The sequence below is a fragment of the Mastigoproctus giganteus genome, chromosome 2 (assembly GCF_048544385.1).
Source record: "Mastigoproctus giganteus isolate SK-2022 chromosome 2, ASM4854438v1, whole genome shotgun sequence".
NCBI lineage: Eukaryota > Metazoa > Arthropoda > Arachnida > Uropygi > Thelyphonidae > Mastigoproctus > Mastigoproctus giganteus.
In genome coordinates, this window is record NC_143576.1 from 226,844,946 (window position 1) to 226,868,352 (window position 23,407).

At 36.6% G+C, this 23,407-nt stretch overlaps 1 protein-coding gene across 1 annotated transcript in view; it reads right to left on the bottom strand.

Moving 5' to 3' along the window:
- Positions 1-281: 281 nt before the first annotated feature.
- Positions 282-23,407, bottom strand: part of LOC150090202 (uncharacterized) — a 59,943-nt gene continuing 36,817 nt past the window's right edge. Inside the window, exons 7-9 of the mRNA XM_090390200.1 lie at positions 10,277-10,880; positions 3,358-3,722; positions 282-502 (exon numbers count right to left, since the gene is read on the bottom strand). Of these exons, the coding sequence (XP_090246326.1) occupies positions 282-502; positions 3,358-3,722; positions 10,277-10,880 (1,190 nt within the window). The remainder of the gene's footprint in view (positions 503-3,357; positions 3,723-10,276; positions 10,881-23,407) is intronic.

A 23,407-nucleotide genomic window follows, 5' to 3' on the forward strand; every position in this document is an offset into this window, starting at 1 on the left:
ATAGTGAAAAGCGAAAACTTATATTTACAAAACAAATTGACATTTTTAGATATAAATATTTTCACAGATGCTGAAGTTTTCACTCTAACTATTTTTACCATTGAACAACCATATTTTAAAAGGCACTTGTACATACGGTATATACATATTATTCAACTACAGATGTTAAAATTTTAAGTAAAAACTATAACAGTATAATTTATTACTTGTTTTGTTGCTTTTTTAAAGGTTAGTTTAAAAAACTTAAGTAAAAACTAGTTTATTCTATAAATAAAGCTCGTTTAAGCACACTGATCGATGCAGAGGTTTGCATGCCGTGTTATGACATTCTCTTCAAATGTGTCCCCACAAACTGGGCATTGCATTAAACTTTTGCACACTTCACTAGATGAGTTGATTTCTTCACAGTCAAAGGTACTGGGATCAGAGGCTGCAATGACTTCCTGCTCAGGATCATTACATGTCGCTGCATGTTTTTCAATAACATCACGGGAAAATGATCCTAAAACAAAAAAAAAAAAAAAAAGGTGCAATTAAATATCTAGATAAAGTTATGTTTAAGTAACTATATCATGGTAACAAGTAATAAAAATATGATTTACATGAAAATTATTTGTAAATATTATCAGAAATGTGACACCTATACTTTGAATAACACAGTAATTTGGTTCCTACAAAATCTCATGTAATGCAAAACCATGTTATACAGGACTAAGAACCAGTACAAAAAGGAGGGTAGTTACGTTCCAAAAGGTAACAAAAATACGCCATTTTTTTATAACTATTGGAAACTTAATTTTTATAGCAGTAATAACTTAATATTCTAACTTTATTTTTATAATGGCAGTAACTGAAATAGTAATAACTGAACAAACGTCTTACCTTACAAACTGTGATACTTATATGTCAGATAATGTATGTTCATTTAATTTTCTTCCTCTTCATTGTTGCTAAGCACAATCTCTTCTGCAGCATCTAGATTTTGTGTACCTTCTGCTCTTTAAAAGTCACAAACTGTACTCTTCGAAGTCACAATTATTTTTTATGATCTCAAACAAGCACAAGTTCAACAGCCCAGGGATCTCTCAACAGAATACAGTAGACCCCCAGCTTTAAATGATATGTGAAAATCGGAAGAATATTTTCTAGTTAGCAAAATAAAAATAAATTTACACTTACATAACTTAATTAATACGTACTGTTAATATATACATACTAATTGATATTTCTGTTCACCGACTTTTTTTTTTGGTTGTATTTAAAACAATAAAAACAAGCAATTAATAACAAAGAACACGGCACGCACAAGTTGCAACAAACAATACGGAGTAGAGAGTTTCTGAAAATTTATTTTTTATATGATTGAATATTTCATGGAAGGGGAACACATCTCACCATAATGTGAAAACCCACAGAATTCCAGCTATCAGTACTATAGCAAATGCAAGAAGATTGAGTTTACAACCCGTTTATAATTGATTACTCAAACCGAAAAGTCCAATAAACCGGAAACTGCAAACTGTTTTTATTGTTTTATGGTAGTGACATCCAGAAATGTGCTTTAGAAAAATATCGCGAAGGCGATAACAACTAGGGAGTCAACAACAGGGATTCACAAAAAGGAATGGAAACATTGAAAATTACATTTAACATAATAGCAGGGTTTTAGCACAAAAGCTCAAAAATACAGTGTTATGAGAGATTTCCATCAATTTTCAAACTGTGTTAGAAAGAAACCTTGTTGAAGTACTGTGTGGTGTGAGGATTGCTGCAATTTATCAATTGTGTTAGAGCGAAACCATGTTGTAGAAGTAGTGTTATATGGGGGTTACCTGTATACCTCCGATTTAATGAATCATGTTACGTAAGCTTTTAAGAACACTTTTTTACCTCATGAATACTATTTTAAATTACTGATAAGAAAATGATAAAATTCCAATTTTTAGCTTAATCACATTAATTAAAAAGAGCTACATTTATTGAATTCCATTCCATCATCAAGCAAAGTTTTGGATTCAGAAGGTACTTAAATGGAATCGTTAATCAAGCTCGATTCAAGCATGATTAGGTGCTAGCAACAACTGCAAAATAACTTCAAGGAAGTTTGTTCTCAATAGATTATAGTTTTTAATTAACCAAAGCATTTCAGTACTTGCAAAAATCTTTCAGAATTCTTTTAGGTACAGAATGAGAAATGTCAATGAAATGCAGAAGTGTACAATCATCACCACCACCGCCTAAGAAAGTGAAAAGCTGGTAATAACACTATGAAAGAGAGGCTTTCTTTACCTTTCCAAGTCTAAACATTTATCACTGATTTCCTTTATTTTCTGAAGAGTGCTCTCTCCCCAAAGCCAAAATTTAATCCATAGATCTGTAAGAGTATAGAAAGGTAATGCACTCACAACTGTACACACTTGTGTGAACCATCATTTATCCATGCCATGAATTTGGCAGCTACTAGATGTAAGGTGTAAGTGACTACTAGGGTGCAAGGGAATTCCAATTTCCAAAGATTGTATAATGATTGGCATGCTACTAAGGTCTGTTGTACCTCAAGAAACTGGGCATTAATATCCTCAAATGCAGGATGTCAAATAGCATTGAACGTTGATTTTTTTTTTTTTTTTTTTTGACACAGACTACTTTGTTTACGGTGCACCAGTTCATATGATTCATAATGTATTACATTATTATATCTGTACAAGTGTGTTCACAGGCTGATTTGCATGTTGTATAGGCTAAAAAACTTGATGCCTTTAAGAAGTCCTCTAGTTTCCAAACAAGTGAAAACTGCTGAAACTACTATCACAATAAGCAATCTTGTCATTCGTGGTACAAGATAAGTTTTAAAGTGTTTTTAAGATAATTTTAGATAATATAATTTAAGATAATTTTTAAAGTGTTTTTAGTCATATGAAAATGAAATTTCAAACTACTCTGTCAGATTGTCTAAGTGATCAGGAGCAGGAGTGCAGTAGCACACACTCCTTGAGTAGACCAGGGTTCAAGCCCCTGAATGCTAAATACAGTCAATCTGCCAACCCGCACTGGACCAGCATGGCAGATTGTGGTCCATTTCCCCCAACATGAATTGTTGAGGAAGCTTCCATCCTGTAGTGGGTTAATAATGGCTGCAGTTTACCTTTTTTTTTTTTTTTTTTTTTTTTAATTATTTCAATACAAGAGATTTTATATACAATACAAGATATTTTATCCATGTTTCAGTAACATTAACGACATCAAATGTCAGGCAATCTTAATGACATTAAATTATGTCATTAACATTACCTGATATTGTAATAAACATCTTCACCAAATGCAATGCCCGTTTAAAATAGCTGTCAAAAAGCTTACCTCCACATATGGGACATTCAACTACATTGCAAAACGAAGAGCTAGTACATGGCCTCATGTAATCTGGTTCAAAAGATGTCTTTGAATTTTTTACATTACAATCCTGGTAATTTGTTGGCAACACATAAGGGAGATTTCCCTGAGAACTTGTACTTGGTCTTGCATCATCATACACAGATGTACTAAGGGACTTTTGAAAGCAATTGGTGGCTGGCTTCAAATAATCAGAAGTGCTGGTACCTGATGAATGCACAACTAAGTCTGTACAGTTAGAGGCTAGAGAGGGTGTAGCCGATTTTAATCTAGAAACTGCAGTATCCATTTCTTCAGGCTGAAATGATTTTTCATACAATGTTGCAGCATCCCTAGTTATAGAGGGAGAAAAAGGCTGAGATGAAGTTTGATTACACTCTGAATGTGTTCTTGATCTTGTACTTAAGATTAAATTATTCACATGCAGTTCATCTAGTAACTCACTAAAAAGATAATTAGGTTTTACTGAATATTTTAAATAAAAAATGAAAGAAACAACCAGTTTCTTTAATACCCTCAAATACATACTAATAATAAAAAAAGGAAACTATGTAGTAAAAGTCCATATTAAGAAAAATTTATAAAAATGAACTTTCATTTTCTAAATACCAACGAAAAGGAATGAACCACATTGGCCTACATGATATCTGTGGCAACAGTACTGATGATCATGAACTGGCTGCCGATAAGTTGAATAAATATTTTGCATCCACATTCACAGGTGAAGAAGTTTTAATGCTGAGAATAGAATTTAAAATCTGGACACCTCACTGACAGACAATGACATATTTTGCCACTTCTCAATACACTTCTGCAGGCCAGTTTTGAAGAAGTCCTCAACTGTTCTTCAAATCATGACTCAGCAACAGAAATCACTTCATCATCAATAGCCAAGCATTTTCCACAAAGAAAGGATTTCAGAGCAGGAAAGAGAAAGAAGGCAGACAGCAAAACTTTGAGGGAATAAGGAGGATGCAGCAATATTTAAAACCCACATTCACAGGCCCATCTCATTGCAGCATGCATGGAATGTGCAGGGGCGTTATTATGGAGAAGGTGCACACCTCTTGACAGATTTCCCCATCTTTTTTCTTCTATTACAGCACATAGATATACAAGATTATAATAATACTTTGCTGTCACAGTACAGTCCTTTTGAAGGTAATCTGTTAGTATTACACCATGCTGATGCCAAAAAACTGACAGCATCACCTTGCCAGCACTTGGCCTTTTTGGGAAGTAGTGGCTCTCCATTCTTCCATTGTTTTTCAAATGTTGATGGATGGTGTTCTCCACAGAACCTACACTAATTTGAAACTCTGCAGCTAGTTCTCTGATGCTAATACGACAATGTTAGAGGATTAATGGCTCAATTTTAACAAAACTCTTCTGTTACAGCAGTTGCTGGGTGTTCTGGGATTTCTTCATCATGCACTGAGATTCTTCCACATTTGAACTGTTTATACCAATGTGGAGAACACTGCAACCTAGACAGTCTTCTCCATAAACAGAGACCATTTCTTTGTGGATTGTTCTGGGTGTTTTCCCTTACAGATTAGTTTGGTTTGGTGTATGATTTTATTGGCACATTAGCTGCAAGGACTATTATGCACCAAGACAAGGTTATAGCATTTAAAAATAGGTTTGGGTAACCTTTTAAAGAGGTTACCTGGTCAAAACGTTATGTAAGTATATGTTTAAAAGGCAGTATATATTCTAAAAATGCATGCTTTAATTTATATATATGTATATAAATTAATAAGTTGTAAAAATGTAAAAACAACTGACACATCATTTATATAGTGACAATAATGTGTCAGCGTATAAGGCTCAATCAGATGGTTAAAAGCGGTAAAACGTGTCATTAAAATCTGAGTAGTCGATTAAAATATGTCTGAGAGATAAAACTGCCACAGATCTCACACACAGGAGGGTCATCAGCCCTCAGCAAATATGAATGTGTCAGATGACTGTGTCCTATGCGGGTCCAAACAAGAACAACTTCCTCTTCATGATTCCTGTGCAGACTAGACTGCCACGATTCAATTACAGGGTTTATCTGATGAAATTTATTTGTAGTCTGTCTATTCCATGAATCCTGCCACCGCGAGTCTATCTTTTTGTGTATTATTTGACTGTATTTGGTATAGGGGACTGACAGGCAGAAATTATTAGTGGCAATTGCTGATTTGGCTGTGGTGTCAGCCAAATCATTTTCCCTAATTCCAATGTGGCTAAGAATCCGGGAGAAGCAGATATCATATTCATGTTTGTGGAGAGAGAGAGAGAGGATCTTCTGCTGAACTCAAGACAGAATTGGATAAGGATTATAACTCCCTGATAATAAAGTCTGTAAGACACTCAAAGAATTGGAATATAAAACAAACTGTTGGTACTGGGAAGTACTAATGTGACCCAAGGCTAACTCTATAGTGTGCAGCTCTGCAGTAAATATGCTGCATTCAGGGAGAATCTGGTCAGATATAGTGGTGTTCAGAAAGACAGCAGCAGATCATACATATGATTCAGACTTCAAACCATCTGTATAAATTGGCACAAAGTCAGAATGTTCAATTCATTGTGCTGAATAGAGCTGCAGTAGACAGACAATGGAGTTATCAGACTTTCCCCAGTTTTTAAGGGAAAATTCACATGCCAGGGTGGAAGGGGCTGCTTTGCTAATTGGGCAACCTTGTCTACCTTGACATTAGGCTGTCTTAATAGCTCTTGGAGATAAATACTGAAAGAACGACTGACAGCCTTATGGGTGGTGGTGTACAAAAATTTTCCCATTGTGGCTCAAAAACAGATGGCCATGTACAATGGTTTGGCAGGAATTTCTGTTTTAACCTACACTTTAGAAACGACTGCTTACATCAAAGCGAGTGGTCCATAGTTCATTTGCTTCTATGTAGAGGCTTTGGACAAGAGATGTTCGAAATGCTCCAGTAACAATATGGATAGCCTGATGAAGGACAGGATCCAGCCATTGATATAGACTGTTTCTGGCTGATGCATAGAGTTGAGCACCATAATCAAGTTTAGAATGCACAATTGTACAGCAGATGTGTAGTAAGGTGCATCGGTCCACACCCCAAGATGTAGAAGAGAAAGCACAGAGAATATTCGAGCTTCTTGTGCACTTCATATGGAATTGACGGTTGTGTTCTAGAAATGTTAACTTTTTATCAAATAAGAATCCCAAGAATTTTGTGTCTATCACTACTGGGATAGCATTATGTCCAAGTCTCAATCCAGGTTCAGGATGAGGATTACGCTTATGACAAAAATGGTCTTCTGTGGCAAGAACCTGAATCCATTAGCAAGTGCCCAGGGGTTAAGGTAATTAATGGCTTCTTGCAGTAGTCTTTCAATAACCCTCATATTGCATGACTAAGAAAATATGCTAAAATCATTAACATAGAGGGTGTTGTTTACAGTTGGAAGTTGTTCTGTGATGGAATTTACTTTTAGGGCAAAAAATGTAACTCCTTGCAGTACTCCTTCCTCTTAGCAAAGTGATAAGAGAGTAAGGATCCCACAAACTTGGAAAGACCGATTGGTCAAAAAGTTTTTAATAAATGTGGTGAGATGCCCTCTAAGGAAGAGGCTATACAAGTCTTTTAAGATGCCAAATCTCCAAGTTGTGTTATACACTTTCGCCATATCAAAGAATATAGACACAAGACATTCAAGTTTTAGGAAAGCATCCTGGATGGATGTTTCCAGTCTAATAAGATGATCCAGAGTGGACCAGTTCCTTCAGAAACTGCAATGGATGCTAGAGAAAAGGTCATTCGATTCTAAATACCCTATTAAACAAAAATTAACCATTCTCTCCAGGATTTTGCACAGACAGCTAGTCAGAGCAATAGGACAATAATTAGTATGGATTTTAGGATCCTTTCCTGGCTTCACAAAGGCAAGAACAGTGCCGTGCACCAGGCATCTGCTCTTCAATAAAGATTCTGTTATACAGAAGGAGCAGGTGATCCACAGATTTTGATGAAAGGTGCTTAATCATTTCATAATGAATGCCATCTGGTCCACCAGCACTTGTCTTAGAAAGGACGAGAATTTTTTATTTTCTGTATAGCGAATGGTCTGTTATAGGGATAAAGGCCCTTTGATGTGAAATTAAGTGCCTGTTTTTCACTTTCATGTTTCGGGACCAGGAATTCTGGGAAATAAGATATTGCAGAGATGTTAGAAAATGTTTCCCCAAAAGCATTGGTTATTGCAGTGGACTCTGTAATGCTACATCCATTATATTCTAAATTGTATATTTTCCCTTCATTTTCCAGATTTTATCCCAGACCATCTGAGTACTAGTGGACTGGGTAATTAATGATGTAAAACAAATACACGATTCCTTTTGACTCTGATGGCAGATATGGCATGCTTTGGCTCATGCACGTTTAGAGGCTGTTAGACTGGCTGTGATAGGATATCATCGGAATATCCTCCATGCTTCGTTTTGAGCCTTTTTTTGCTGCTCTGCATTCCACCATAATTTGGGAAAAGGTGGAAACTAGGAAGATGTTTTCGGTATAGCAGATGCAACTGCATGAACAACACTTTGTGATGTACATCACTGCATCATTGATAGGCTCCTGACTATGATGTCAAATTCTGCCAATGTTGAAAGGCATTCCATTCAGCCTGAACAATCTTCCACCGCAGTAACCTAAAAGAAACACATGGTCTTCCACTAATTACTGATTATCACAGGGAAGTGATCACTTCCATATGGGTTCTCTTCCACTTCCCAATTAAGTGAAGATAGGAGAGAAGGGGAGCAGATAGAAAGATCAGTGGCAGAAAACGTAAGAGTAGGCGTCAGGTGTTAATTCCAACATTTAGAAGGGAGAGTTTATTGTCAGTGAGCATATGCTCTATGACACATTCCCTTCCATTAATGTCAGAACTATCCCACAGGGTGTTATGTCCATTGAAATTCCCTAGAAGTTGGACAGGAGAAGGTAGCTGCACAATTAGATCATCAAGATCTCTCTCTCTCTATGAGATCTCAGCTCTAGGTGGCAGGTAAATCGAACAGCTCTAGGTAAATTGAGTAAAAACCCAACCATAAGGCAAACTGCTACCACTTCTAAATTAGTGGAAAGTGGTACAGGTTGGAATGGGGTTTAGTTGCCCACAAGGATGGCAACTCCTCCATTGGCAGGTCCATCCCCAGCTCTATCCTTACATACAATAGCAATATTATGAAAGAAAGGGTTTTCATTTGCCTTAAAATATGTTTACTGCAAGCAAATGCAAACTTGCTCGTGCTTGTACAGGAGGGCCTTGATGTCGTCAGTATTTTGCCAGAAGAAGTCACAGCCCATTGTCTTGGATTTCTCTTCTGGGACTGTTTCATCTGGTAGTACCTCCTTCCCCTCAATGTCCATTTTTTCTTGAGAAATAGGAGGTGCTTCAGGCTTCTTATTCTTTTCTCCACCAATTTCTTTTGCTACTCAGATATAGGAGTGGCAGCTGACTGATCCTTCTGTGCAGGTTTTCTTGAACTTAGCAAGTAGCATGTGATGGGAGTGAATAAATCTGTTGGTGGGATTGTCATTTCGGTCTGAGTTCCAATGGAACACCTCCCTGCTACCTTCTGAGCACAGGTACGTTTGTTTGTATTTATAGGTTTCACTGCTTTCCTTACCTCCTGATATGATATGTTCAGCCCCCACCTTAAGTCTGAATTTTTTTCTTCCTTCCACCTCTGGCATGTGCATGAGTAAGCAGGATGTTCTTGGCAGTTAATGCAAGTAGGTTATGTAGCTGAATTGGTGTAGTTTTGTGGTCCTTTGCAGCACATCAGGCACTTTCAATGGCTTCTTGACAGGCCATTTGGAAGTGTCTATATTTCTGGCACTTAAAGGATCTGGGACATGTGGATGCACTGGATAGTTGATATAGCCAGCTTTGATTTCATTAGGAGACAGTGAATTGAGCAGTAAGATGATGTTTCTTGTGGGAACAAGTTTCCTATCCCTTTGCTTGAATATTCATTCCGCAACTGTCAGTTATGTGTCTTGAGGAGGGGGGGGAAGTAACTGTGATTAGGCATTTTGCTGATAGATGTGGCTTGGAGGAGCTGTTCTGAATGTCAGTCACTTATGGTCTCTACAAGTATGCTGCCTGAGCAAAGCCATTTGACAGATTTAGGAGATCCTGCCAACACTTCTGGATAAAGAATGGCGACATTTTTCATAAAGTCTTCTCACTAGTGTTGGACCTATTTCTTCAGTTCTTTGTCTCTTTGCCATCCACACATCACAGCACATGGCAAACATGCTGGATTCCTATGATATTAGCATTGAATCCCAGTGATGCTAATCTGGAGGACCAGCAGCATCACTGGGAGGTCCCCCTCACCAGTACAGGTGCCCATGTTGAGGGGTTCCCTTGCAGAAAGAGGAATTGAATCACTGATCTGTATTCCACTCTATCTATTGTGATACTTCACTTCATTTAGCACTGCAAAGAAAAAAAAGGAATTGTCACCTCGAAACAAAAATTTGTGTAGTTGCTATAGAGATTTCAAGGTATCAAACAAACAAAAAAAAATTTCATCATTCTATCACAAGTACTTCTAGGTGAATACAAATTTTTTGAACTCCCTCTCATAACTCTGGCCATAGTAATTAAAAACATTTCCAACAACAACACTGCACCTTCAATGTTAAGGGTGCATGTACTGAAAATGTTTTCATAATATGATCCCCATCTCCCAAGATTATGGACTTTAGTGACAACACACTGATGCATGCCATTTATTTTAGAAAACATTTTGAAAAAAGCATGTAAATCACTGACAAATAGCTGCTTACATTTAAAATACAAAAGATTATCTATTTTAAAAGTGCATTCTTACCTTTTCAGTTCTGAATAATGTCGCTTTCGTGAGGATGATATAAACTTTGTGGTTTGACATCTGTCCTTACAACTGTTCTTTGCCTCTTCAGATTCCAAGGATGATCCAGAATTAAAACATGTGTCCATGTTCACTTCTTGAAAAGGATAACCAAGGTCAAATGAAGGTACTTTAGCAGGTGGAGAATTTCTGTTCATTGGAAAATTCTCTGCAGAAGAAGATACTTTGGGTTTACTCCTATTGTGTAAATTCAAATTGACAAATGATGACTTGTTCCTTGTAAAACCAAAATTCTCTTTTTCAGCAAAACCACCATTACAATTTGCATCAAAATCAGGTTTAGATGCAATTGTTTCTACAGCATCAACATCACTGATCTTCGGAACTTCAAGAGTTGTTGCATTTGTTAAACTAGGTAAATATCCTATATCTGACTTCACTGAATACTTACAGTTTGGAGGTTCAGCCATTGGAGAATAATTAGATGAACTAGTTGAATTTTCTAATTCATTATCTACAAAGTTAAGGGCAATATCTTTAAACACAAGCTTTTCTTCTTTAGTAAGTTTGCGACCAATTTCTATTTCCATTTTGTTGCGAAGATCTGTTTAATAAAAAGACATTCATTTATATCAAAGAATCATTTATTTGTTTATCAATTTCAAGAAATATGCTTATCAAAATACATAATTCAGCGTCTTAAATACAAAAACAAGATTGGACTGTCTAAATTTAAGTTACACATATAGAATTAAGGTAATGCATTGGCGTAAACTTAAGGATTGGTACTAATGCTTCTGCTGAACAATAGTGCACATTGGCTATCCTGTCTGGGCCAGGAGTAATACACAGACATGAGGTACGGCAGTGAAGTTCCTGGACTGGTACCATCATGTTTGATGAGTCTGAAAAGAAATGGAAGTGATATGCTGTAGTTCAAACTTCTTCCAACACATGGTGGCACAGAGATTATCCAGTACACCAACAGGTTGCAAATACAGTTTTGTTAGTAATGGTAACTCCATGTGAAGATTTTGCAATGGGGCAATGAACAAATATCAAATTTTGCTTTTAAACTAGCAAAATCTGCAACAGAAACATGTGAAGTGCTAAAAACTGTTTATGGAGATATGTTGTACTAGCGTGTTTGAATGGTATAAGCAGTTCGAAGACAGATGTGAGGATGTTCGCAATGATCCAAGAAGTGGATAGACGTCAGCCTCTCAAAATGAGGACAGAGCTGCAAAAATTCAGAAAATTTTGTTGCGGCAAGAAATCATTATTTGACCTTTGGAGTTGAATATAAATAAGGAGATGAATCGTAAAATTCTTGACAATTCATCTTGAGATGATCAACCCTACTCTTCCAATTCAGCACCAGAAGACTTCTTCCTCTTTCCCAAGGTGAAAACTGGCCTCATCGGAAAGTGATTTCAGGATGTTCAGGACATAAAGATAAACAAACATGATTTAGGGAAGTGGAAGGTCTGTGCAAAATTTGTGCTGCACAGCCTCACAAATGAGCAGAAGCAATGAAGAGTGTCATGAAAAGAGTTTGTCCAGACTTGTCGAGACAATCCTAATTTTCCAACTGTATTATCACTGGAGATGAGCGTTGGGTGTTTCAGTACAACCCAGAGACAAAGTATAAGAGCATGTTGTCACTTTCAAAACCATTACAAAGGCCTAAAAAGTTTCATTTACAGAAGTCCAGGATCAAGACAATGCTGATCATGTTTTATGATAAAAAAGGATGTTTCAGAAGGAATTCATACCTGAAGGGGAGAGAGTCAACACTGAGTTCTACGTACAGGTGTTTCAAAGACCATTGAAGCACATTTCCCAGATAAGGTCACAATTTTGAGAGAAAGTAGCTAGTTCTTGTTGCATGACAATAGTCCCACCCATTCTACACTTGTTGCAAAGACATTTCTGACAAAACATGGTTTGTACAGATCAACCCTTTTCTTCCAATTCAGCACCAGCAGACTTCCTCTTTCCCAAGGTGAAAACTGGCCTCAAAGGAAAGTGATTTCAGGATGTTCAGGACATAAAAAAAACAAAAACATTATCCCTTTGGACACCTTTGCCGAATCTTTTCAGAAACTTTTAGAACAGCGAACAAGTGCATTCAATCAGGTAGTGATTACTTTGAATGAAAATAAAACCATTTTCAGCTCCTCACTTTGTGATAATTTTATTGCACCGGTCCAAGAACTTACTGTTTGTTTGTTTGTTTTTGGTTTTTTATTGGCGCATTGGCAGCTGTGGCCATAATGCGCCAAGACTACCAAGAACTTACTGCCATACCTCATACTGGCACACTATAGGGCAGCGATTTCCAAACTAGGAGGTGCAGACTAGTGCAAAAGGAGGCGCAAAAAGCTTAACAGAAATGTAATTTTCATAACATAACATATATAAATAAAAAATTATATACATAAACTTTCATAACATAACATTAAATTTTATAACCTATTTTTTAAAGCATTTACCGCCACCTATCTCACTCAAACTTCGATATAAACATGAGATAAACATTTATTTGGAAAAAAAAAATTATATTTTGCTGAAATGGATTAATGAATTATGATTGATATGATGTAATGTAATATATATAACTTAGTGCATACTATATGTATGACATGTATAGGTAGATTGCATAGTATAGCATTAGCTGCATGGTTGAAAATATGGTTTCAGCGGTGTGGGAGTGTTTTTTATTGTTTTTGGCGTGATTACTTACTGATAATAATCGTTAGTAATTTAGAAGTTTTAGTTCAAAATTACTAACGTAATTTAGAACTACAGATGCTTATTATTTCATGTTATTAATAATTATTGTATTAACGTATTAAAAATAAGAAATTGCACAATTATAGATGCTTTACTTCAAGGGAGGCACCGGGAAAATTTTACAGGTCAAGGGAAGCGTGGACTCAGAAAGTTTGAGAACCGCTGCTATAGGGGATCATTATCCCATTGCAACCCCAAGCAGATGGCTGATGAGTTGGATAGGTTTTTGCATATACAGTCGATTCCGGTTACTTGGGACACATCGGGACTAGTGCATTTTGGTCCGATTAAGCGGCTGCCCCAATTATCCGAAGTTTCACGTAAATAGTTAAAAATACAATGTACCCCCCTTTACAATTAGTTCACTGTACAATCAAATCACGTTACGATGAACTCACCACAGTAAAGTACCATTCACTATACGATGTGTAGTAAGCGCCAGTCATTGTGATCACATTCGTGAATTGAATTTTAATTCAATTAAACAGCAATTCTAATTAGCAAAAATAGGAGGAATATTATCCACAGGCTATAAAAGTAAAGATATATTAAGCACAAATTTCCTCTTTATTACCTTACCAATTAAAAAATTAAATGATACGTGAAATTCGGAAGAATATACGTGATAATCAGAATAATTAATACATACTGTAATATGTACATACGAACTAGTTGACATTTCTGTCCACTGACATTTGTGGGTGGGGGTTAAAATTTAAAACAGTAAAAAGATAAGCAATCAATAACAAAGAACACGGCACACACACACAAACTGCAAGTAACATGATATGCACAAGTGAGAACAGAGTAACAAATTACGAAGCTTTAAAAATAGGAATGAAGAGAAGATTCTGAAAATTATTTTTTTTATATGATTGAAGATTCCATGGAAGTGTAAACACATTTCACCATAATAACCCACAGAATTCCAGCTGTTGGTATTATCGCAAATTCAATAAGATTGAGTTTACTATCCGTTTATGATAGAGTGCATTAACAGAAAAGCCCAATTAACAGGTGACTGCTAATTGTTTTTATTGTTTTATGGTTGTGACCTCCAGAAATCCGACCGAACTACGTGGTACGGTCGGAGACAATCGCAGGGTAATCTCCAGTGCTGAGGTCTCCTGCCCCGATTAAACGGCATTTTGTCCCAATTAAGTGAAGTAAACCTCGGCTATTTTCTCGATTGGTTTCTGTTTTTTTAAGATTTGCCCCAAATAAACGGCTGCCCCGATTAACAGGTGGCCCAAATAAAATAAAATAAAAGTTACAGGTGAGAACTCACCTGTAACTTTTATTGGAAAAGAAAAGTCAAACAGTTTATAATAAAAAAAGTCAGCAGGCCTCTGGTGCAACGAAAGATGTCCAAATGATACTCAATTTCAGGCCAGATTTGCTCCAACATGTCTGCACTGATGGCAATTGCTTGCATAAGGTAGCGATGTTACACACCTTGGTAGAATAAACCATATCTTTCACATAGCCCCAGAAAAAATCTAAGGGAGTTATGCTAGATCAGAGGTTCCCAAACTTTCTCGGTTCGCGGCACCCTTAATGTCCCAATAATTTTTTCAAGGCACCCCTAGGACAAAATAAATACCTAACACAGTGGTTTTCAACCTTTTGATATATACCTATATAATAATTTTATTTTTTATATAGAGGTACTAAATAAAAATCAATTATAGATCATAAAAAGATTAAAATGGATACCGTACACCTTTTTATAATGAAATAAATGTATAAATTAAAAAAAAAAATAACTTTAAGTAACTTAAACCGAAATTACACGGCACCCCAGTTGAAAACCACTGTGCTAGATGAATGAGGAGGCTCATAGTATGAGTCCGCCACATCTGATCCAACATTTTTTTTTTTATTATTTATTTATTATACTAGGTGATCCCAGCCAGCTTTCCTGGAATCCCCACCTTTAATCACAATATTGTACAGATATTGAGACTTACATCATTAATTCCTGCTCCATTACAAGATATATGAAAGATCTGCATACACTTCATGTTCCCGCACAAGTATAAGACATTGAAGAGCTGCAGTTCATATAAAATAAATTTGGAGTCCCTGCTATGGAAAGTAGCTAGTGAGAAACTGCCGTCAGTGCATACACTTTCAATGTAATGTCCAGTCTGAGAAAGAAGTCTTTTTAATAAATTAAATATTACCTGAAAAGCTTAATTCCACACCATGGAAGTATTCTCCAAAGTAAATTGCAGTCAGGCCAGAAAAGTATTCTCATCAGTATTTTGTAGTCAGAAGATGAACACAGATCTACTGCAAAGGCACCAATCTTCATAAGCACTGAAATATGTTTAGTTAGAGGTTGACATTCCAGGACTCGTCCAGTACACCGACTTAAAAGACCAATCAGTGATGAAATGCACAAGCTGAATCACCTATCCTCATTGAGTACTCAGTGATGAAATGTGGGCTAACTAGGGATGTTTGTCTGGCCTATCTGTACTAGTCCTCTTGAATCATTGATGATTATCTAGCAGCTGCCAAAGCTCATGCTTGCAGTATCAGGAACCACATCACACTGTCGTCAGTGGCACAAGGAACTATCTTGCTCTAATCTAATGATTGACAAATGAAACAGTTCACCTTAGGACATGTTGTAGGAACTGGTGACACCTTGGAATTACAATCTGATCCAATAGTCCACGAATGTGTTGTTCAAAGCAGTGCACACCTGCAACCCTCCAATGAGATGATGCTTCATCTTGCTGAAAGATTATGTTGGGCTGTAGGTGTGCAATCTGAGGAAATGTGTATTGTTCCAGCATGTCTAGATATACAATTCTGTAACGATATCCAAGAAAAAAAGTCTGATAATCACGTCCTTCATAAGACCACACTACACATTCACTTTTGTGCTGTCTCAAATGTGCTCTTGGATACAGTGTGGGTTTTCAGAACCCCATATTTGAATATTGGGTCAGTTAACTTTCCCCGGAACATGAAATGTTACCTCATCAGAAAACATAACATGACTAAAGAAATTGCGGTTTTGGTTGATATGATCAAGAATATTAATAGCGATGCTTTGTCACTCCGCTTGATTTCTTGAATCATTTGAAATTTATAGACATACAAACGCAGCCGCTTGTGTACAAACCCTGTACAAAGTTGCACGAAGCATGTTTAATTTTCATGATGCATGCCTGATTGATTCCGCAGGCTATGAACAAAGGCACTACATATCTCTTCAACTCGCTCTTCCAAGACACTTCAAGGACCTCCTACATGTTGCTTCTGCATGCTACCAGACCAGTTTTCAAAAATAACCTATACCATCTGGTACAGACTTTGGGTCAGATGCATCTTTGTTGAATACACATCTAAATTGCCTTTGAATCGTGACAACAGATTTGCTCTCTGCAAAGCACACCACTACCTGCACTTTCTCTTGCACTGATGCCATTTTTATAGACAGCAGCACCGCAGCCTTTGACACAGGAGGATATGGTCAAGTTTTATTGTTAATTTTTTGAAACATCAACAATAAAACTTCACCATATCCCCCTCTACTGGCTCCTAATACGTTGCCACATGTACAACAAATGAATTTTAACCAACTTTTGAAATCATGGACATTCTAGTACCTTGTATTAGAAAACTGTATCAGCAGCACCGCAGCCTTTGACACAGGGGGATATGGTCAAGTTTTATTGTTAATGTTTTAAAACATCAACAATAAAACTTCACCATATCCCCCTCTACTGGCTCCTAATACGTTGCCACATGTACAACAAATGAATTTTAACCACTTTTGAAATCGTGGACGTTCTAGTACGTTGTATTAGAAAACCCAGCTTCCTATGTAACAGAAAGTTTCATACCTATTAAGAAATACTGTTCAAGGTTTAGGCCTAAATGGTTGTCAAATGAAGTAATGAGACTCATCATTGTTGTTGTTATTTGGTTTTTAGGAGCATTAGCAACTAAGGCCATACTGCTCCAGGGATATGCGGTGGTCATTACCTGACCTTTCTGCATTCTCCGTATCTGGTGGTCATGGGCTCGAACCCCAGTCTAATCAAAAAGCGTGCTATACACTGCTGCTCCTGCCCACCTGGCTACAGAGGCACCAATGAGACTCGTGGCAGAGAAGAAAAATGCACGAGATGCGTATAAATTATTAGGCGACACAGAAGCCTATGGCAGATATAAGCTAGTCTGTAATCAAGTCACAAAGGAGGTCAGGCAAGCGAGGGCAGATTACGAGAAATCTTTGGCAAAGGATGCTAAGAAAAACAGTAAGGATTTCTTTACTTATATAAACTCTAAAAGGAAGGGGATGAATCTGATTGGTCCACTTGACATTGATGGTTCGACTGTTGATGATCCTGCTCAGATAGCAAACAAACTGAACGAGTATTTTGCATCTACATTCACACATGAGGATTAAGGTTTGAAAATGACAGAAGGTTATCAAATTGTAGCAGGGCGCTTAATGATTTTGTAATAACTGAGAGCAAAGTGGAGGAGAAATTGTTGAAGTTAAACATAAGAAAGGCACCTGGGGTGGATGGGATCTATCCAGTTATATTAAAGGAGGTGGCAAAGGAAATAAGTAAACCCTTAGCCATAATTATGAGACCATCCTTGGACTCAGGGGGAGGTCCCCACGGACTGGAGATGTGCAAATGTATCCCCAATTCACAGAGGGGGATCGAAGGGTGACATGAGTAATTACAGACCAGTTAGTTCAACTTCTGTTCCGGGTAAAATAATGGAATCACTGGTTAAACAAGCATTGCTGGATCATCTAGACAAGATTGCAATAACTTGTTAAGACACAGCATGAGTTTGTTAAAGGGAGGTCTTGTCTGACCAATTTGATTGGATACTATGATGTGGTCACAAAGGAATTGAATGCCAAAAATAATTTTGATATCATATACAGTCCATTCTGGTTATTTGGGACACATCGGGACTAGTGCATTTTGGCCCGATTAAGCGGCTGCCCCAGTTATCCGAAGTTTCGGGTAAATAATTAAAAATACAATGTATCCCCCCCTTTACAATTGATTCATTGTACAATCAAATCACGTTACGATGGAGTCACCATCGTAATGTGATTTGATAGGTAGCATAGTAAAATAGCGATTCTAATTAGCGAAAATAAGAGGAATATTATCCACAGGCTATAAAAGCAAAGATATATTAAGCATAAATTTACCTTTATTACCTTACCAATTAAAAAAATTAAATGATACGTGAAAATCGGAAGAATATACGTAATAATCAGAATAATTAATACGTACTGTAATAAGTACGTACAAACTAGTTGACATTTCTGTTCACTGACATTTGTGGGTGGGGTTAAAATTTAAAACAGTAAAAAGATAAGCAATCAAAGAACATGGCACACACAAATTGCAAGTAACAACGGAATAACGAGTTACAAATCTTTAAAAATAGGAATGAAGAGAAGAGCTGAAAATTAATTTTTTTTATATGATTGAAGATTTTATGGAAGCGTAAACACATTTCACCATAATAACCCACAGAATTCCAGCTGTTGGTATTATTGCAAATTTAGTAAGATCGAGTTTATTGTCCGTTTATGATAGATTTCACTAACAGAAAAGCCCAATAAACAGGTGACTGCTAATTGTTTTTGTTTTATGGTTGTGAGACCTCCAGAATTTCGACTGAACCACGTGGTACCGTCGGAGACAATTGTAGGGTAATCTCCAGTGCTGCGGTCTCCTGCCCCGATTAAACAGCATGCTGTCCCAATTAAGCGAAGTAAACCCTGGCTATTTTCTCAAGTGGTTTCTGTTTTTTAAGATTTGCCCCAAATAAATGGCTGCCCCGATTAACCGGTGGCCCAAATAACCGAAATCCGCTGTACCTGAATTTCAAGAAAGCTTTTGACACTGTTGCACATGGAAGACTACTGTACAAATTGGAGCAGAATGGTATTAAGGGTAAGTTCTACAATGGATAAAAGGATGGTCAAGTGGGAGAAGACAGAGGATGGTAATCAATGGGTGCTGCTCTTAGTGGACTAATGTTATTAGTCCACGAAGAGCAGCACCCAACATCAAACGCCACGGGGTTCGGTGTTGGGTCATGTTGTTTTGTATATTTATCAAATATTGATGAAGGCATATCAGGCTTAGTGTTAAAGTTTGCAGATGATACAAAGGCTGGCAGGGTTGTTAATGACAGTAATGGCAGTGTGCTACTGCAACAGGATCTAGAAAATTTGGGCAGATGGGCTGTGAAGTGGCAACTGAAGTTTAACCTTAACAAATGCAAAGTACTGCATATGGGTAGAAGTAACCCCAGAGAAACATACCAACTGTGTGGTACTACACTTAAGGTGACAGAAAATGATAAAAACCTGGGAGTAATTGTGCAGTCAGATATGAAGTTTTCTGAGCAATGCAGATGGGCTCTCAGGGCAGGTCGTGGAGTCTTGTCAATGACATATAAGAATTTTGCTAGCAGGGACAGAGGTGATTATCCCATTGTACAAGGCAATGGTCAGGCCACACACCTAGAGTACTGCATACAGGTCTGGAGGCCTCATTTTAGGAAGGATGTAGATTTGCTTGAACGTGTACAGAGAAGGGCAACAAGATTGGTGAGGGGAATGAAGGGATCCTCTTACCAAGAGAGGCTTAAGTTCTGCAAATTGCAGGGGCTGGAGACTAGGCACCTGCGCGGTGATCTGATTGAGGTATATAAGGCCTTGAATGGGTTGAGCACGCTGAATTCTGATGGGATCCTTCCACTTGTTCAGATTACGAACCTAAGGGGGCATAAATTCAAATTAAGAAAAGACAGATGTAGATTAGATGTGCGGAAATTTGCCTTTAGCCAGCGGGTGGTTAATTGCTGGAACAAGCTGCCATCTGTCGTTGTGGAAGTTGATAGGCTGAATAAATTTAAGGAGAAACTGGACAGTCATTTGGAGGGAATGGTGCGATTTTTTTTTTTTTTTTTTTTGGCTGATGCTGCATAAGCTCATACACTTGCTTTCTTGCATCACATGCAACTACTACTAGAACGTGTAACGATCGAAAAATAGTGGAAAAACATTTGCTCGTGAAGCCAGGTAACAATTAACTTCTGTATAAGCAAACTGTCCTGCACAGCAGGCTGGGTTTTCCATTCGGGTTTAAAAGTGAACAATAGAAGAGTGGCTGAAGGCCTCTTTTCTCAGTTATGCTGGAAAAAAGTTACTAATTGGGTCAATAAATCCTTATCTATAATAATGTAGACATCCTTAGATTCAGGTAAAGTGCCAGAAGACTATAAATGCGTAAATATCTTACCCACACAAAAAGGGAATTCTCAGAGTGATCTGGACAACTATAGAGGCTGTAAGTTTGATTGCTATACCAGGAAAAATTATGGAATCTATGATTAAAGATGTGGTATCAAAGTCACCTTGGTATTACAGTAACCTCCAATTTACAAATACTGTGAATTCCTAAGAATAAAGCAGAAGTTTGTAAATCAGGAACAATTTTCCAATAGATATAAAAGGTACAACAGAGGGCATGCTCCAAAAAAATATAATGTTCCTATTATATACAACAAAATTTAAAACTTTGTTTAATGATATTTAAAAATAAAATAACTTTATTGCAATATACAGTAGAGACCTATTTCATTTGGGGAACCATTATCCCCAGGGGCTCACATCTGGTGAGTATGGGTTTGGCACACGCAGGGTCCTGAGCTGGATATCATCATTCTTCTCTTTCTTGGCGATTCCCTTCTACTTCTGACTCTCTCTCAGGGTAATTCAGAAATTTTTTTGGTTGGTGCAGCATAAGCTTCCTTACACCATATGGCTAATAATAATAATATTTATGACTAACGAAGTATACAAAAACACAAGATCATTAATAACTATAGCATTGCAGTTTAAACAACGCAGCTTTAGAGTTGCATATTTAAAATGGTTATCACTGTATAATTTAAATGGATATAAACAAAAAATTATAGAAGTAACATTCTGAGTTATGTTTACAATTGCCTCAGTCCCTCCTACAAGGTCAAAGAGCAGTGTAATTGAATTACGCTGCACTTTGATCAATGGAAACTCCTCGCACTTTATACAGCTGCAACAAACTGAAACAAACTATCACTGGAAACATGGAATGAACAAAGAACAGCAAACAATTTTGAGCAGATAATAAATTAATTAAACCATACTAAATAACATTTTAATCTATAATAATAGCTACCACTGGTAACTTATAATTTCATAAAGTGTGCTTGCTATTATATTTGCCAAATATATATTTTAAATAGTGTGCTACATTTAACTGCATGTAGAATATACGTTAAACTGATAACCGCCAACTACCATCTCTTTTTTAGACAACATAAACACTGCTGTGAGATCAAGGATGACCATAATTTTTAAAAAATTCAAAATTAAATAAGGAAAAGTTCTGGATCTAGATGCAAGAAATCACATGTGTTTTGGTATCAATATATTGGCTTAATGAGGAATGGGAATGTTAATACACATTTGAGGATGTGATAAAAATTAAATAAAAATAGTTTAAATTAATATAGAATAAGACAAAATTAACTAAATGATCTAAATTATATAATCTAAATAATACTGTTGGAAAACTTTACCAGTTAAGATCTGTTTTTAGTTAGTAGGTACTGAGCTAGGTCAGTGGTCTCCAAAGTGGGGTGTGCAAGATGATCCATGGGGTGCACGAGATAATCCGCAATAAATCAATATTTATTAATTATGAAAACTTTAGTTTTTCGAAACATAATTGAAAATAAAAATTATTAATAATTTTTTTTAATACTTCAATATGCAGCTTTGTTTGATCTCGTGGCTTTATTTGATCATGCCATCGATCATGCACATTCAAGTACATGCATTTTGTACTTGAACTTCAATTTAATTTTGTTTTATATTTTTTTTTTATATATGTGTTCTTTTAAATGTGATTTTAGATATGACTTCCATGTAAATGATTTATAAATGAAAAAACATTAACCTTATATATTTAATTTTTTTTTCGGGGTGTGCACTAGTCCTTTTAAGTAAAATAAGGGTGCACGACCAAAAAAGTTTGGAGCCCACTGATCTAGGTCATAGTCTACTTTGACTATGGGGGAGTTATTTGGTTGGAGGGTGGTTGTGGTTAAGAAGTTTAAACCTATTTTTAATTTTGGTTAAACTCTATTCATAAAGATGTGTATGTGGTTGTTTTCAATCTGAATTCCTTTGTTGTCGTTAATGTTATCTGTAGCTTCAATTAAAAGGGTTTCTTTGTAGTCTACAGTTATGGTATCCATGGCCAGTACTGATGTTTTGAAAAATGCCCATATTTGGTCCGCTGTCCATGTATGGAAAGCTGGGTCTGCATTTGTTACTTTGTGTTTTTCAATGTACTTCTTGTGTTCTTTTACTCAGTCTGGGTTTCCTCTTGCTTTGTACTATGTAGGGTTTAGAGAAATCTCTACATTGTAACTGGCATAGAGAATTTTTAGCAGTGAGGACCTTGGAGAGGGATTAGGGTTGATATGGGGTTTTTAACGTCTTTGCTGTGGTTTGAGTATACATGATAAAAGTTGTTTTTTTAGCTATTTGAGCTATTTCTTCACTGATATGTAGAGGATGGCAATAAACATTACCTTTATCCTTGTCAGGAATATTGTTGGCGAATTTTTCTATTGTGTTTTTTATTGTTTTTGATATGAGCTTATGGGAATAACCACAGTTATTGAAGATGTGTGTTGTCTAGAGGATTTTATCCTTGAGAGCCTGACCTTTGAAGAGGCAGCAAGCCCACAGGTTGGATGAGAAATGGAAGATAGATCTGGTGTCAGTAGGCTTTTTATAAGTTTATGTTGTAATGGTGTTGGCTCTGCTTAGTAGTAGGTCAAGAAATGGTAGTTTTTTTATCGTCTTCTAATTCGATTTGAATGAAATGAGGGGATGTAGGCTGTTGATAGGTTTCTCAGTTTTTTTCTGTTTCAGTAGCTGAAAGTTGTTGAATTTCTCAATGCATGTGGCCAAATGATAAGGGCATCATCTACATATCTGATCCATACTTTTGTTTTCAAAGGAATTCATAAAAATCTCTGCCAGTAGGGAGGGGAGAGTGGATTGCCCATGCTTAGACCTTGTTTTTGATTATATAGATTATTTTTGTAGCTGAAGTAACCTTCTTCTATAAGTCAAGAATGTCTGAAATATCTAGGGGCTGGTGGTGGAAGGTGTTATGCATCTGGTAACCTAGTATTTGGTGGAGGATGGTCTTAGTCTCTTTTAATGGGACATTAGTGAACATGTTAATAATGTCAAAG